Genomic DNA, 18,669 nt, shown 5'->3' with positions numbered 1-18,669 from the left:
ACAAAAGGTACCATGCACGCAAGAGAATCTATCTACCATAGTGCATAACCTAAAAATAAAAAACCGAAATATTTGAATAACTCACTGAAGGAAACCTGTAACACGGAATAAACAAAGTTTGTTGGAGTCATCTTCTACAGACAATGTATACGACTAATAGAAAGGCATCTACTAGGCTGAACACAGACACAAGTGAGAAAACCTACATTTGAAAATCGGAAACACGATAACTTTATTATTAATGAGCGAGCAGATAACTTTCAGTGTTCTTATAATGTAGCTGAACATGGGCTAGTTTGTTTAGGCACTATATGACTTGGTTTTTATAGTCTTCATTTTGAAATCAAAGAAATGAAACGTAAATATTATTCGCTTAGATTTTATGGTCAAGCACCAATTTTTTCGAAAATCAAAACCCATGAGAAAACTGGAAAAATATACTTCAACAAACTGTGAACATTGTACTCCGCTAGCCACCTGAGTTGAATAAATGCAGCTAATATGTTTAGCAAATGATCGAGAAGGGAAAAAAGTGAATGTTCGGCTAATTCGAGTGAAAATAGTTCCAATTCAGAAGCATTTTTCACTCAAACCTTTGGGTTGAGCTCTGAATTGTTCAAATACAGGAGCGGTCGAGCACTGACATAATCATTGTATGCATATTTTGCCCAGTTTAACGCAGAATTATCTCCCCCATCTCAAGAAGAAAACAATGCTATGGTGTGAGATAGCCAAAATGGTTATTAATCATAATGTTTCCATGACGCGGATGTGAATTTGGAGTTGTGCGCACATCAAGTTCCTGTGTGATGAGCGTCTCAATGGACATTCGCATATTGCGGATTAACAAGTGCATTTTGTTAAAAAAGATCACTGGAAAATCCAGCAGCGCAAAATTTGGAATAGAACTTTCTGAAGTGCGAAAAATATTTAAAGTGGAATAGCTTGCGCGGTATTTCTTGAGTATCTTTGGCAAGAGCCGTTTCCATATTTCGCAAGCATAAAACATCCAGCACAAATTTGTGAGTAAGAAAACTCGCTTCACTTGAGGATTTTTGTCATTCCATCTTTTGGATTACACAAACTCACTGATTAACTGCGTCGTGGAAACATAGTGATACAGACATAATAGCTATAAATGTTACTAGGGACTACTGAAGGCTTACATCATCAACTTGGCCTCAGATATGAAATCATAGTCATTGACAAGATTGGGGAGGGTCATCTTAACCGCTACATCTTTCTCTTGTTTGTATTTGGCTCGCCACACTTCACCAAAGTTTCCTTTTCCAAGCTGCTTTTCTAGCTGTAGATCTTTTCTGTCTATGACAAGCATGCCTGCCCAACAGAAATATGTTTTCATTACCTCATGCTTAACTGAATAGTAAGTCACACATGGACAAGCCTTGTTATCCTGCCACACAGCAAAATTCTTATACATCTGCCAAATGCTCTACATCCTTACTCACAAAATAAAAACATTGTGAAACTTTTTGAGTCAGAGGTTAGCCTTATGACCGCCAAACCATTGAAGAGTCTTCAAAACTAGAGTGGCCACTCTTGAAAGCATCTTCTTCCAATGAACAATGAAAGTGCTAAATCATCCAATTGATCGAACGAGTAACATCGCCTTGAACTTGCCGTTTCATTGTTGCATAATTCTATTTTTTTGCAAATAAATATAATTAACTCAGTTATGAAAAACAATGTGACAATTGTATCAGGAAGGGCTAAATTGCCCAATCAAATGCAAGCTAGCATTACATTTTTCAATCAAATGCGAATTTCAGTGACCCCTGACAACCAAATTGAGGATGACTAAAGCTATTCCAGTTGTAAAATTTTTTGATTTCAAAAGACTAAGTTTTCTCTCTGGCCAACCTTCAAGATTTAAAAAAGCATCATGGTTTGATTATCACAGGGGAGTAAACATTTTCCAAGGCTTTGTTTGTTTGGTCAAATGTACAGCCAATGCCAGCCAGCATTCTATCTTGCACTTCCTACTTGGTGTTTCCAGGCACACTGTAATTTTAAACAAAAAAAAGAACATCTGTAAGGAATCTCTAAGACAAAAGAAATGTCGATATTTCACTAAAAGAAATGACAAAAATGATTTTAAACCGCTGGCTAAATAATATTCCTAATGAACACTAATTGTTATATTTATTATTTATAATATCTATAATATATTTATTATTTATATTATATCAAACAGGTAAATCATGAAAAGCGATAGACACAAGTGGTCGATGTGAATAATTGACAGGAAAGATGAGCTCAGTTGCAGCAATTCTATAAGCAGCCAAAATTGAATCGCCATAAATAATGTCATTGTAGAAATATCCAACAACAACTGCCCAATTAAAGTATTTTTGATCATAAAACATGTTGCGGAAAAATCTGATTGCTTTGGCACTAGTTTCAGGAGTGGACTGAAGCTGTGCTAAATGTACCTTGTCTGACTGACCATTAAGTAACTCAAATACAAACAATGAATGTTTGATTATCTACTTGAAGTGAATGTATCGAAAATTTGATGCAGACATACAAAGTACCATGCAATGGATACAATTGATTTTAAAACTTTTTAAAATGTTATAGCATAACTTTATAATGACAACTAATAACTTTAAGCATAGTTAAATTTGAATATTTCATGAAAATATGTACACAAATCACAAGTTTAAAACAATTATCTGAACCAAGATGTCAACAAAAAAACTTGAAAAATTTCCATTATTGTTTAGGTCAGTTGTGTTTTACAAAAGATTAGAATGAAGAATTTGATGTTTTCTGTCAAAGACTTGAGGAGGTGACAGATAACGGTGAAGCCAGTAACGTGTCAGATAATTCAATTGAGTTTCTCTCCTTAATAAGCCTCCTTCAGTCTCATATTTCAATAATTCACCTCTTAAGAAATTAGCTAGCGGTTACATGCCACGTAACCAGGAAGTTGAAAGATAGAGCAAATTCATGAAGTAATTCGAGTGTAAATCTGTTTGAATACGGTGCAAAGTAATAAAACCTTAAATCACATACACTAAACCTACGCAAAAAACCTTACAAGAAAACTAGCAGCCATATTGAAAGAAACCGACTGCAAAGGAGCAAAGCTGATTTACTTACGATTGCTAAGACCTAAACAAGACAGATGAAGGGGCTAAATCTCACATAGCAAGTCAGGGTGGGAATAAAACATGCTTTTTATATCCTCGAGCTGCTTACTCACCGTGACTTAGGCCCACCGTGGCTGGAGCCGGCTTCTCGTGAGGGTGGAAGCGAAGTCTCGTAATCAGCCCGCCAGCATTCTGTGAATGGTAAGCTATAAGTTCTGGTATGGATGGCTGGGGGTGTGCGTCTGACAGGTAATATTCTCCTGGTAATGTGGATAGATGAAGGTAAGATAACAAACATGTAGCATTTCATTATTAGGTTATTCAAACACAGTTCATTAAATTCGAAAATGACTCTGTTATCAGGTTAATGTTCTATTTTGAACATTACACGACCAGAGTGATCTTCTAGTTATATCTCGAATCTACAGATATCGTCATTTGAAAAGTTGAACCCAAATCTTTGACAATCCAAAACTAAACAAAACCTACGACAGCCATTTCTCTGGCGTAGAGGGATTGTTATTTTTATTCTGTTGTAAATAAGCTGAAAACAAAATTAGGAGACCAACTGCTTTCTTTCATCAAACTGACGGTAAAAAAGTGATCTATGCGAGAGAAGTATTAACAAATTCCCTGGCAAATCTTTCAGCACTGACTCTTGTGAGTGACGCCAGCATTTTCACACGTTTTAGTAATGTTTGATATTTACTCCTGCTGCTTTGCTGTGATTGGCCAGCTGATTGCCAGCTGACTAATACATAAACATAAAACTAGAGGGCATCGCAAAAAGGTAGTTGTATGGATTGTGTGTTTCCCACTTGTACGTCTACATTATTACAGTGTTACCGAGGTAACCTTCTAGTTCTAGAGGTCGAGGAAGGAAACACAAATGTTTCTTCTTACCTCGTTGTGTCAATTTAATGTGGTAGTGCTTAACGATGCCCGAATCTGCTCGGCCCTCTTTGGTGAATATACCGACTGTGTATCCATTGCTCTGGTTGGAAGGGCGCACAAGGAAAACTCCTTCTCTACCATCTTCTTTTAGCAGCAGCTCAGCCCGCTGCCTAGACATCTCAGGAAAGAACCAGCTGCTAACAAAAGGTAGCAGTCAAAACCTCATTCCGTATGTTCAGAAACAATACCTACCTATATACTACTACATGCTGTGCTACCCGGCGTTGCCCGGATAATAAAAAAGTTTTTGGATAGAAAATTGATTTGTATTTAACATATAACAACATTTCCCATTCTAACTTTCAAACTACATATCATGAGAGAAGTGTTTGTGTAGTTGAAATAAATTAAGAGAAAAATAAAAACAACTGTAAAGGTTTTAAAACTTTGTCAGACAACTGTAACTTTCAAGCTATTAGCCTGACACATTGCCAATGGAAAACTCCACTACGCTAATTAGTAAGCTTCAAATGCCGATAGGCAATGACATTGCGTCAGCATTGTTGCCCAGCTAGGCTATTCTAATAATAGCTATAGCCAAAATGCCGACAGACATACGACATACAGACATAACCATACTTTGAGAAATATATATATATAGATAACCATCAAGGTTATAATATGATGCACTAAATGGATGCAGGTTATGGTTGTCCGAAATGATAAGATACCATTTCAGACATGTGCATAAAGGCTGGTATACACTGTATCGTTGGCATTCATCGCACAACACGTTGGTGACTGTCTGTGACAACATTGTAACACTCCATCACAAACCCATCCACAATTACAACAGCGAATAGTCTACAGAAAAGCCTTCTCATTATGCAATACTGTCATTGAAATGAAGAAATACTAGTCTCGCAGCAACTGTCAAGGAAGAAATATAGATCAAGCAACCCGTGACAGCCAATCATCATCGTCAAAGTGATGCACATTGTAAGCTGTCGTGGATTACATAGACTGGCGAACTGTCGAGAATGTTCAACAGCTGCAATCTTTTCCGACATTTCCGCATCGCTTGAACAACGCTATCGGTTTACAGCGCACATAGTCGATGAACAATCATAGAGAAGATAACCCTTACCACGATGTTTACCAGCCTTTAGTGACACAGAGGTAGAAGCACTTCTTAATGCATGCATATGTATAGATAGTGTCCCAAAATGTTAGCCAAAAGTATCAATGCCATTCATGAAAGTACTTACAAAGATATATTTACTAACAGAGAGACAAGTGACAAGTGTGCTATCTATAAACTAGTACATGAAAAACCCGCATATCTTTTATAAACGGTCTCAAAGCATAAACAACTTTTTTATATAGCATCAGGGAACCAAGCTTATGTAATAACAAAGTGAATATTTGTTTCCATTAAAACATGACTGGCCTGCTCTAGCTCTGACAACCAGCAGTAATGCCACTGCATACTAGGACTTGAAATTTCAGTAGTAAAGTGTGACCTGATTGGTTTACTACACAGTTACACCTCCGTTTTTAACCATAATCCGTTCCAAAAGACTGTTCAAAATATGGTTTATTCAAAATTCGAAACAATTTTTTTCATTACAATAATTATTTTTCAATTCACATTAATTGTTAATGTAAACAATTTTCATCAGTTCCGAGTCGAGAAAATAACTTCTTTAGAGCATTGTTTTACTATTTAGCTATTATCAAACTGTAAATGAAACAAGAGAGCAGGTATTATTTAAAATACAGCGTTTGTCTCATAACAATGTATTACTAAACTAGGTTGAGACGTACTGTACTGCTGTATCCTTAGCAATTTATATCTTAGCCTTGTTTGCTCAGTCTTGTGTACTGTATACAAAAAACAAAATGTAGAAATAGACAGTTTTATTCTAATAAAAGATTATAAAAAAACAAACATTTTGTGTTTTTTATTTTTACAAATTTTAGCACAAATATTTAAGTAACGATATCTAGCCTACTCTAAGGTTACGATAAAAAAATTTCTAATGAACGAGTACAGTAACATATTCTAGCGTAGAACACGTAAAAAAAACAGTAGAAACATTTCTTGTCTTCTAGTTTCCTAACTTTTAGCATAAAACTTTCAAGTGCAGTAAAATATGGTCGAAAACCGAACTTTTGGTGAGGATCTGAGTAAAGAAAAGCTTAAATTTTTTTGTCAAAATAGGATTTGCTCGAACTCAGAAGCATTCGAAAGCTGAGGTGTAACTAATTGTATGTATGTTTGTAAGTATGTTTGTATGTAGACCTATAACTTTTTATTGGCACCAGTAATTCACCAACAAAATGATGATTTTCGTTACATGTCAATAACAAAAATGAGAAGACAGAAATCAGGAATTATTGAGAGAGCTGAACGGACGTGTTTAAAAGTTGGTAATCTACTAGTATTGCGGAGGAGTCGGAACAGTGAATTGAAGGGTTTAGTGACAGAAAGTTCATAAACTGAAACATGATTATGATTGTGAATGTAGTATGTTGATGTCACAAAATGGAAAACGATGTTTGCTATATAAAAACGTAGCTTACCACCTGAGCCGGTTGTAAATTCATACTACTTTCCAGTCATAATATAATCGTTGTGATTTTTTCGAGATGGTAAATTTATAGCTTTAATGCCAGAACAAGGAAACACACTTACGGGTGTAAATCCACCTCAGAGGTTTTTATTTCAGCTACGTAGTTATATGGAATGAATCCAATCTGCCCCTTCCTGTTTTTAGCCTCCCACCAGAACTGTTCGGCTTCATCATCAACAACCTCAAGTCTCTCTCCCTGAAAATGACCAGAATGAACCAGTGAGTCCACATTGTGTAGCTAAGAATATCTGGCTCTGGATATTAGGAACACAGTCTATTCACTGGTTCAGCTGCCTTATAGTGAACACAAACAACATGTGGCAGCACCAGGAGGTACCCGTTTATAGTTAGGACATAGACAGTTTAAAAAAGCTTGAAAAGAAATAATTTGGTCATGGTCAATTTACTTGAAATAAAATATTGTAGCGAATGAAATTGGTACGGAAGTTCTTCGCAACTGGTTGATTCACATTATTTGTTAGATAAGATGGATTTATGAGCAAATGAAACAATAGACTAGAAGCCGGGCTGCACAACTGATAAAATGCATCGCCGACATTCTTTGCTGTCGTGTAAGATTTTTGCTGTGGCTAGGCATACCGACGCCATTAAATGATGCATCGTGTTGAAAAATAGCTGGACCAATGAGAACTGGCCTCATGGGTCGAGAAAATGACATCTTTGCAATATTTTCCTGTACTTACATACCTTCCGCATATTGACTATTTGATGAATTAACAATTTTTGACTGCAATAACGTCTTTGCAGTGGTTGACACTTCTATATTTTTTCCAAGAAAAAACACATGTTAACGATGCCAACGACAAAAAGAACTTTGGTTTGTGACATAAAACAAACTATAAAAAGAGGCCTAATTATAGAAAGAATTAGTTGAAATGTTTTATGAACAGTTTCAACTTATCCTAGTGGCTACAAGTGAGAATATATGTGTCCATATGTGTGGGTGTTAAAGTTGAAAGGAAATCTTACATGAAATGTCTTCTTTGGAAATGAATAAAATGGATTTGATATCGTTAGAGTCATTATACTAACTTCTAATGATCTTAGTAACAGCTACATCATCGCATTGTTTGTAATACTATTAGCCAACCATCTTCACAAATGTGCTATGTGTTTTGACTTCCAGGCTGTCAAACTGTGAAGTGATGAAAAGTTTTTTTACTATATACTAGCTGAATACCCAGTGTTACATGAGTAATAGAATCATTACCTAATGAACTTGAGTAACTTACCTGGAAAGTTAGATCTCTATTAAAATATTTACAGAAACAATACCTGCGTTTTGGACCAGCTTAAAGGTTAACTTGTAACAAAATTCACATTACCGTTATTTGATATGAAAAGATTCACCATGTCTTACTCTGTTGTGTTGTAGGTGCAAAATAAGTGGAAAGGTGATTACAAGCTCTTAAAAGCTCAAAAATGAACAGGAAATCGCAGCCACACGAGACCGCCGTAGTTTGGATTCTCTTTCCAAAACGGCCCAAACGTGATGTAGTTGTGAGAGATGGTTTATGTTTACACTTTCTTGCAACCTTATTCGTCGAAATATTTTCACAAATATACTTCACCCATTCAATAAAACTATGTCTATTGTTCTTACACGTCTGTTTTATCGTCATTGTAATGCTGTCGCGTTTAGCACTGATATCTTATAACTTACCGTAAAAAATTGTTAAACTTTTTAACCTTAGCTCGAAGGAGTACATATCATTGTCTGATAATCATGACGAGCCTGTTGGACACCTGTGATAATCGAAAAGTGCTGCAGAAATTATTTTCGAAGTATTGGGTCACATGATCAGATTACGACTTGACGATTGAATAATGCCGAAACAAAACTGTAAAGTAGCGAGCATCTATATTTGATACGGGGTCTTCTGTGAAACCCGAAGTGTTTGTCATAAACTAGTACTATGATAAGTTTTATATTGAGCTTTTTATTGGCCTTTCAATTCACGTGAGAACATACGTGACAAGACGATAACCAAATTTCGTGGTTACGTCATCGAAATAAAGATATTCCAATCTACAGTGGCTGTTCATTTTTGAGCTTTTAAGAGCTTGTAATCACATTTCCACATATTTGGTACCTACAACACAACAGAGTAAGACATGGTGAATCTTTTGATACCAAATAACTGTAAAGTGAATTTTGTTGCAAGTCAACTTTTAACAATTGTTACATCTAATAGTTAATAGTGCTATTTATTAACCCCAAGCAGGTGGTTTTAGGGTGGGTATCGTAATGACCGTTATGACTATTTGCCCAACACATCCGTTGTATTTCGTGTAGCTTAATGATTAAGTTTGCCGCCTCTGGATCTGAAGGTCTCGAGATCAAATTCAGTGCCATGTGGATTTTTCATCGCTAGACTGTAATTGCTATAACCGGACACAAAGTTTAATGAAAGGGGAAAAAGACAAACACTGAGACTTATACATTGAAGCAGCAAATTCGATAGCTCTCATGTATATCATCGCAGTACAGTATTATAAGTTGATTGTAATATAAGATGACAAAACAATTTAATTATTATTGTCAATTGTTTAACACTTGTGAAGTAACTAAGTAAGAACATTGCTCAAGTTGAAAGCATGGGCTCGAAAATGTAGGGTCTGTCGCTATAAATCCAACCTTCAGTAATCTACTCATGGTCTGAGATTAGCTAGTCATTCTTCTATGGAGATGCAGTTTATTTAAACACAATGATCTTATTCAATTAAAAACCAGCTGCAGCCCTGAATCCAGGTGACAATGCAAACTCATTTGCCTTATCGCCTTTGTGAGAAGAATAATTTGAGACCTTATGTCCTTCCTACCACCATCAGTCGCCTATTCTGGTAATATAATCTGTTTTTCAGACTGCAGGCACTCTAGACCACTAGGTAATGGTAGCTCCTAGTTTATTTATATGTAATACTACAGATAAAACTCCTGCTACACCGTTTGAAGTGCTCCCGAGTCTTGTTCTCTAGAACGAAATAGATTTATAGCAAAAGATAGATTTTAGTTTCCTCGTTATAGACTGACTCACGAGTAGAAACTCTACTATACTTATAGACTGACTCACGAGTAGAAACTCTACTATACTTATAGACTGACTCACGAGTAGAAACTCTACTTATGAAATGAATTTCTCCCAGAAGCCACTTCATAAGTAGAAAAATTCGTAAGTAAGAAAACGTTTTACCCTATAAATGCCTAAATGCCCAAATGTCTCAATCCGTTCGAGCCCCCCATCAAACTCGGACATGATATTTGTATAAATTGTAACTATTAAAACCTGTAATAAATACATGTTAGAATTATACTACTATATAATAATTAGAAAAGAACATATGGAAAAAAGAAAAAACAGATAAGCAACGAATGAAACCGGCGAACGATGTGTTTATTTACTTTTGGCATCGAGTGATTAGGCGAAATGGTTACTGAATTTTGCTCGCAGCTTAAACTAAGTGAGACACATTGTACATAGCAGCAGGAACAAACGAGCCAATGGGATAGCAGAAAGTTGCTGGACGTCAGCCAATGGCACAGCAGCTCAGGTATGCCACTTTTGAACCAAACTGCCCATTTGCTTAAACGGCCAACAGCTCTTTTGATATTTAGAAGCATCATTCGTTATCTGAAACAACATTTCTACGAAAAGACGTTTCGTAACCTGGAAATTTTATATGCGGACTCTTTCGTAATAGAGTTTCTACTGTATAAATTTTTACTAATATTATATATATAAATTATATATGTATTTATATATTTAATATATATTATACATATAAATCATATATATATATTATAAAATATTAATTTATATTAATAGCATCGAGTCCGTCACTGCAAAGCTTGTAAAAATGACATAACATTCATTTAAAATTTCTCGAATAAAAGTAACTGGATATTGACTATCCAGCAAAACACCCATGAAACTAAAGAAGCTCAGAAAGCTTAAGAAGAAAGATTAGACTATGTACCTTAACTATGGTCAAGTCTTCCGGATTCTGGCTGTCATAACTAAAGAGCACTGTAACATACTTCTTCTTTGAAAGGGTACTCGGAGGAGTCGGGGCAGGAGAAGTGGGAGGACCAAAGCTCTGTGAAGAAAGCAATTATCTAGCTAGAATGCCAGTAATAGAAGCATTACAAGTCACCTAGCAACGGCCTACAGTTAACACGAAAAGCCCTAACAAGTGAGTTTGAAATTCTATGAATATTAGCAAGTGTTGCAAAAAATGCAAATAACTCATTGGGTGTCCATTGAATATTAGTTTTTTCTGTCTATAACAAATGCCTACAAGAATGCATTAAGCAAAGATAACTTTAGTAAAAAAGTTGCAGCGATACTCTAATGCTTTCATATAATGAAAAGCTTATCAGATAAAATGTTCGAAATCATGTCCACTAGACAACCTTTAACAGATTATGTCATAAAATGGTGAGGTAACATTCATATGACCTTGAAATATAGTCTTCAAAGACTAGGTTAAAAAAATACAGGAATTATCATTCAATAGTGCAGACAACTACGATTTCATAATACACGAGAAAAACTTTCCTCAGTATAGTATCTAATGTCAATCGTGCAGCCTTTACAGTTGTTGAAGAATTTCAGTAGGTTTGGGATTGACGGGGTACGCAATGAGGCATGATAAACAAACCGCGGAGGTCTTGTTTGTATCTTTGTAAATGGTTAATTATTGTGGACTATGATCATTGACAGGGTTTTGGTCAATTAATAATTAAGGATTACTAGTTAACCAATTAATTAGTCATTAAATTATTAATTACAAATTTGATTTAATACAAAATTCTTAGGTACGTTAATGCGCTTATTTGACAAACTAACTTAGTAATTTAATGCATAATCCAATTTAATCATTTAATTCAATATTTTAATTATCATTGCATTTACTTATCACATATATTTATTAACTTAATATTTAATTTGTGGTATACCAAACTTAATTTGCTGATGTAAGTATTAAGGCAAGTTTACAAACCTGAAATTAATTAATTAATTTATTTATTAATGCAATTTTGAACTACCTATTACTTAGTAATTTAATCGCAGTTTTTGCCATCGTTCCAACCCTGGCTGACAAAATCGATGAATACCCTAAGTCTTTTATTGGATTGAGCATTTTCTGATCCATGGAGTTATCAAATTTTAGCTAGCATATTAATGAAAGAAGCGTGGAGAGGACAACTCTAAAGTTTACAGACAAACTCAGGAGTAAACGATTGCTTATTGTCTGTTCTTATTCAATGATAAATATTTGTTCATGCATACCCCAAAAAGATTTATAGCTGTGATCCAATATTGCAGACCAAAACTCAAGGAACCGCATGGAAACAGTTCATAAAAACATAGTAATGAGGGCTATTAGATATAGGCTGAGACGAGAAACAGGTTTAGAACGCAAACGTGTTATTAATTAAAAAAGAAAAAGGTTCAGGTTGATTAATTGAACCAAGAGTGTTTTCAGACACCCTAGATACACCTTTTCTCAAAGTGTGAAATTTTCAACTAGAGAGAAGACAGTGATGGCAGCATAAAGCTGGAGATCACACGCTCTTATTGTGAGAAAATGGAGATTGTGTCAAGTATTTTTGCTAGTAAAAAGGCTCTTTAGGCAAAACAAGCAAGAGCAATAAAAATTCGATTATTATATTTTTTACTTCAAATAGCAATCTACAGCATTGATTTATTACCTAAGCCATTTAACCGATATGAAGCATCTGTACTTTATACCAAACCAGTTGAATGCTGGACGTTGTACGGGTATTAAAATAATTACACAATGAATTTGAGTAACTTACCTTGTAGGCTAGCAGTCTAAATCTTTACCAAACAATAGCCATGTTTCAAGCCAGCTTAATAATCGTTACGTGTCACGTAATGATTATTAAACATTAAACACATAACGAGTAAAGATCAACTGTGCTAGTAAATAGCCGTAAGTGCTTTAAGTGTTGAGTATTTTAACCGATGTAATTAATGTAATCACAATAATTCAGCACCACAGTCAGTTGAACAATCGTAGTGTAGTGGTTTAGATCGCTGGTCTTTGGACCTGAGGTACTGAGACCAAATCCTGTGCAAAGCGGCAATCTCATTGCTAGATTTTCATCCTGCAGTAACTGGACACAGGGCCAATAAAGACATGTACTGAGATATATAGATACAGTTTAGTGTGCACCATAGAATTTAAACCATTCCTCAATACTCTGCCCGCTTCCATCTTTAAAAGCTCATTATCCTCCCGTGAGTTACTTCACATATGAGCCAGGGAAAACCATAAAAAACTACGGTTGGGGTAAGCTCAGTCTGGAATAACCACTTTGACAGCACTTACCTGTTGTAAGTGGATAAGTTCGCCAATAGGTGGATCCGGATTGGTGCTGGCATGTGTGTCAATTCGAGGAGCTGGGGTGGGTGAAGTTCTGGGTATTACAGGTTGTGGACTTACTCGGCGAGCGTGTGTAGGAGATTTTCGAGCTGGATTAGGAGAAGGAGGGTTGCTGCCGCCTGGCACCACTGAAATATCGAAAAGGTTAAACATGTGATAAAGGATAAACACCAGCAAACAAATATGTACTCTAAACTATATAGTGTAGAGAAGAAATTATCATTTAGCAACAGGATCATATTGTATCGGTTTCGAGCTTTTTAGCTTACAGAAGCCTGAGTGACCCACATAACTACCACCCCTCAGCACTGCACCTACCTCAGAACTGCACCTACCTCAGAACTGCACCTACCTTAACACTGTACCTACTTCAGCACTGCACCTACCTCAGCACTGCACCTACCTCAGCACTGCACCTACCTCAGCACTGTACCTACCTCAGCACTGCACCTACCTCAGCACTGTACCTACCTCAGCACTGTACCTACCTCAGCACTGTACCTACCTCAGCACTGTACCTACCTCAGCATTGCACCTACCTTAACACTGTGCCTACCTCAGCACTGCACCTACCTCAGCACTGTACCTACCTCAGCACTGCACCTACCTCAGCACTGTACCTACCTCAGCACTGTACCTACCTCAGCACTGTACCTACCTCAGCACTGTACCTACCTCAGCATTGCACCTACCTTAACACTGTGCCTACCTCAGCACTGCACCTACCTCAGCACTGTACCTACCTCAGCACTGCACCTACCTTAACACTGTACCTACTTCAGCACCACACCTACTTCAGCACCGCACCTACCTCAGCACCGCACCTGCCTCAGCACTGCACCTACCTCAGCACCGCACCTACCTCAGCACTGTACCTACCTTAACAATGTACCTACCTCAGCACTTTACCTACCTTAACAATGTACCTACTTCAGCACTGCACCTACCTTAACAATGTACCTACTTCAGCACTGTACCTACCTCAGCACCGCACCTACCTCAGCACCGCACCTACCTCAGCACTGTACCTACCTCAGCACTGTACCTACCTTAACACTGTACCTACCTCAGCACGGCACCTACTTCAGCACTGCACCTACCTCAGCACTGCACCTACCTCAGCACTGCACCTACTTCAGCACTGCACCTACTTCAGCACCGCACCATCAACGAATGCGTCTATGAAACATTCTACAGGCACACCATTACTCACCAGGTTTGAGGGCGGAAGCGTGAGGAAATGTACAACCCGGGGCATCTTTATTAGCTAATTGACAACACTGAAACTCTGAGCTCTTCGGTGTCCAGACCGATGGGTGAAATTTTACGGAGAAGTCTGCTCCCTGAGCCAAAGAAGCTGAAAGAGTGATACAACAAAACATGATAAGAATAACCCATAACTGTTTCCTGGTTAACCAAGCTTAACTCTTTCACTGCAATCCAAGTACAAATTTAGCTTTTGGCCAGCCGTTAGCTACTGCCAGCCATTTTACTGAAAAATTGCCGATCTGGCTGCATGATATGTATATAACTTTTTCAATTTCAAACTCTATCTAGAAACTTTTTGTTATCTATTTTATGTTGCAACTATGTTAACAAACAGAGCTAAGCAAAAAATTAAATGTACCTATTAGTATGTGCATTGCTAAAGCTATGTGAAGCTACGATCGCTACGAAGTTATAACGATTATCTACAATAATATTCCTTACTCTTACAAAACTATTGCTTGCAGCACCACATCCCTGAGTCAGCGCTGTCACTTTCGTTGTCTGAGTATTCAATTAATTCTGAATCTGAATCGGCTATAATGTCATCAACAAAAGCTAATCTGTTTCTAACACAGAAGATGCTTGCGGAAGCCATATTATAACTAAAAAGTTTGATTGTCAAAAAAATTTGTTATTGACTTGAATTGTTTTGATCACAGACTATAATTTGTGTTACGAATATAAGCTAATATTTCAGGGAATTATTCAGACAACACTTTTAATGCTTTAGAACAACTAATGATCATTGGTTATATTGTCACAAATCATTAATATTCAGGTACTACATAACCACAGTAAATTTCGCAAAAGTGCGAAATGCAGTCGATCATAGAATTAGCATAAGCTGCCGTCTGGCAGTGAACGGGCTAAATGCACAAGTTTGTTATACGCATTGTTACCAGAAATATAGATGACAATGTGTCGGCATGTCAACATTTTAAGGCCAAAATGTTGGTAGTTGGGCAATTCATGACATTGATTGACTTGTTGATGAAAATAACAATGTAGACTAGCTAAAGAGACAGTCAATGAATTGAGCAGATCTGCGTGTGCAAAAGGCATCTAAACTAACTTGCAAATATGTAATGAAAGTTGGTTGATAGATTCCGAGCTAACAAATTACGGTATATCAATGTATATCATGCAACATAAGACAAGATAATTATATTGATACATGCAATCCGAGCGTGAGAAAAGAGCTACTAACCATATGACCAATGTCCAATGAATCGGATTGACTAAAGAGGAGACAGCAGTCATATCAGTTGAAAATAATACCAAATCCTACAGGAATTCGTCTCTTATATAGTCAATTTCCAATTACTTTTATCCGCAGTTCTACTTACATTTTTGTCAAACAACCTGCTACAGATTGTCGATGTCAGGGAAGCAGTATAACAACTTAATCATTTCTGATTGGTGTGAGATTCCTGCATGTAATACAGTAGACTCTTGCCATACAATTTTAATTTTTTCCAGTGTTGGCATCGTAAGGTGGAAATGTTGTATAGAGGGGTAAAGAAATTTAATTAACATCAACAATGACACGTGTCCCATAGTAATTCTATAATGCGAACATGCCCTGCTCAAAAACATCCCAATTTTATATAGGCCAACATACTGCACATACTAATATTAGTAATAAAATAGTATATTAACCTTAGTAACTATAGTTACCTACAGTAGCTTTAGTGTATTCAGTAGTTATGAACTGCTTATGATTATGATTCTTACTTCTTCCTTTAAAGTCATTGTTAATCTTAGGACCCACGGCAAACAAATTAAAGTTATTTATGTAGTTATATGAATGAATTTACATTCTATTTCTATTATATTGAATGAAGTTATATATGTAATTAATGAATTTAATTTTATAGTAAATATTATATTAAATGGTGAAATACATAATAAATTTTAACTTTCCCTTACTTTCACTAGTTTCCATTTCACTCCTGCACTATCAAGCATTTATGAAACACGAAGAATGCTGAGCTAAGAGAGAGAAGCGTATCTCTTTTAGGCGTTATGGGAAGGATTTGGACGAACAGCATGTTGGCATCTTCATTATTCCGACATATTTAGCATCGACCACCAGATTTGAATTTCGGGACATTTTTTACTGATGTCGAATGGCAAAAAATGTCATAAGAACGGGGTGAACAAAATCGTATTCCACATCCTAAGGCAAAAAACGTCGACAGGGACGTCATAACCCGAGGGTGCACTGTACATATGTTTTTATGACAAATATCAGACAAACCTTAAGCCGAGGCTCTCAAAAGGTATGAGATCTAAAAAATAATGCGGAAAGAAACCGGTGCCCATGGTATCTGGTGGAGGAGATAGGCAAAAGTTCAAAGAACAGTTCTTATTGAGTTTTCTGCTCTTTATCATTATTACAGCACAATCCATTGACTTTTCTTAAAAGTAGCAATCTCAAAACCAACGCGTATGTGTAAGCAGGATTCACTTGGCGTAAACCACATGAGGGTGTAATCCAGGAGAGCATTGCCAAAAGGTAGTCAGCTTTTTACCCTTACTGTTGTTGCTGACACAAATGATCAGAAGCAAGTATATTCACATAAATTGCAAACTGACCATGTGTAGTGTGCGGAATGAAGGGGGCTGCACCTGCACCTCAAAGATTATTCGTATCTCAAAGATTATTCGTATCTCAAAGATTACTCGTATCTCAAAGATTACTCGTATCTTAAAGATTATTCGTATCTCAAAGAGTGCTCGTATCTCAAAGATTACTCGTATCTCAAAGATTACTCGTACCTCAAAGATTACTCGTATCTCAAAGATTAATCGTATCTCAAAGATTATTCGTATCTCAAAGATTGCTCGTATCTCAAAGATTACTCGTACCTCAAAGATTACTCGTATCTCAAAGATTACTCGTATCTCAAAGATTACTCGTATCTCAAAGATTACTCGTATCTCAAAGATTATTCGTATCTCAAAGATTACTCGTATCTCAAAGATTGCTCGTATCACAATGAAGAAAATTGCTCAAAATGCTGCTCGTACCTTGATTTTCTCTGTAATGATTTTTGAAAAAATAACATTGAAGAAACCATAGGCCCATGTAGCTGCTAAGACAATGGCAATGATGTCCTCATGCGAAAGATCCATGACATAAAGCATCGCTTTATAAGAAACCCTGACTGCACATATCGACAAAACACACAGCTGATGTGCAGAGTAGAATCAATTATTTCAGCCAACCACAAAGCATCAGTTTTATTTCTGCCGTATTGGACTAACATGGTCATTTTGACAGGACACATCGACAAAGCCTTATCGAGGCATCGCCACCGCTCTGGCTAGGCAATGAACATATATCGTCAGTTTGTGTGCGGACAGACCTTGAATCAGCACTTTATTAAAGGTTGACTTGCAACAAAATTCACATTACAGTTATTTGATATCAAAAGACTCACCATGTTTTACTCTGTTGTGTTGTATGTGCAAAATATGTGGGAACGTGATTACAAGCTCTTAAAAGCTCAAAAACGAACAGTGAATTGCAGCTACACAAGACCGCCATAGTTTGGATTCTCTTTCCAAAACGGTTCAAATGTGACGTAGCTTTGTTAGATGGTTTCTGTTTACACTTTCATGCAACCTTATTCGTCGAAATATTTCACAAATATATTTCACGCATTCAATAAAACCATGTCTATTGTACTTACGCGTCTGTTTCATCGTCATTTTAATGCTGTCACTTTTAGCAGTGATATCTTATAACTTACCGTAAAAATTCATTTAATTTTTTAGCCTTAGCTTGAAGGAGTACATATCATTGTCTGATAATCATGACGAGCCTGTTGGTCACCTGTGATAATCGAAAAGTGCTGCAGAAATTATTTGCGAAGTATTGGGTCACATGATCAGATTACGACTTGCCAATTAGACCAAACCGAAACAAAACTGTAAAGTAGCGAGCATCTATATTTGATACGGGGTCTTCGGTAAAAGCCGAAGTGTTTGTCATAAACTAGTTCTACGATAAGTTTTATATTGAGCTTTTTATTGCCCTTTCAATTCACGGGAGAACATCACGTGACAAGAAGATAACCAAATTTCATGACTACGTCAGAGAAATAAAGAGATTCCAATCTACGGCGGCTTTTCGTTTTTGAGCTTTTAAGAGCTTGTAATCACATTTCCACATATGTGGCACCTACAACGCAACAGAGTAAGACATGGTGAATCTTTTGATACCAAATCACTGTAATGTGAATTTTGTTGCAAGTAAACCTTTAAAGAAATGTGAAGCAATGTGAATGTATATCGTGAACTCTAATGACATG

General features: G+C 36.5%; 1 protein-coding gene across 3 annotated transcripts in view; it reads right to left on the bottom strand.

Moving 5' to 3' along the window:
• LOC137405714 (tyrosine-protein kinase TXK-like) overlaps positions 1-18,669 on the bottom strand; it is a 48,897-nt gene that overhangs the window by 10,182 nt on the left and 20,046 nt on the right. For 2 of the 3 annotated variants that reach the window (XM_068092070.1, XM_068092072.1), the window contains exons 5-11: positions 14,295-14,438; positions 13,028-13,209; positions 10,646-10,765; positions 6,709-6,842; positions 4,020-4,207; positions 3,230-3,376; positions 1,167-1,338 (exon numbers count right to left, since the gene is read on the bottom strand). In XM_068092070.1, coding sequence (XP_067948171.1) covers positions 1,167-1,338; positions 3,230-3,376; positions 4,020-4,207; positions 6,709-6,842; positions 10,646-10,765; positions 13,028-13,209; positions 14,295-14,438 — 1,087 coding nt within the window. The remainder of the gene's footprint in view (positions 1-1,166; positions 1,339-3,229; positions 3,377-4,019; positions 4,208-6,708; positions 6,843-10,645; positions 10,766-13,027; positions 13,210-14,294; positions 14,439-18,669) is intronic. The other variant, XM_068092073.1, reaches the window with a different exon arrangement.

Source organism: Watersipora subatra, chromosome 10 (genome assembly GCF_963576615.1).
Source record: "Watersipora subatra chromosome 10, tzWatSuba1.1, whole genome shotgun sequence".
NCBI lineage: Eukaryota > Metazoa > Bryozoa > Gymnolaemata > Cheilostomatida > Watersiporidae > Watersipora > Watersipora subatra.
Note: the sequence above shows the minus strand (reverse complement) of the source record. Positions and strands in the feature narration are given on the sequence as shown.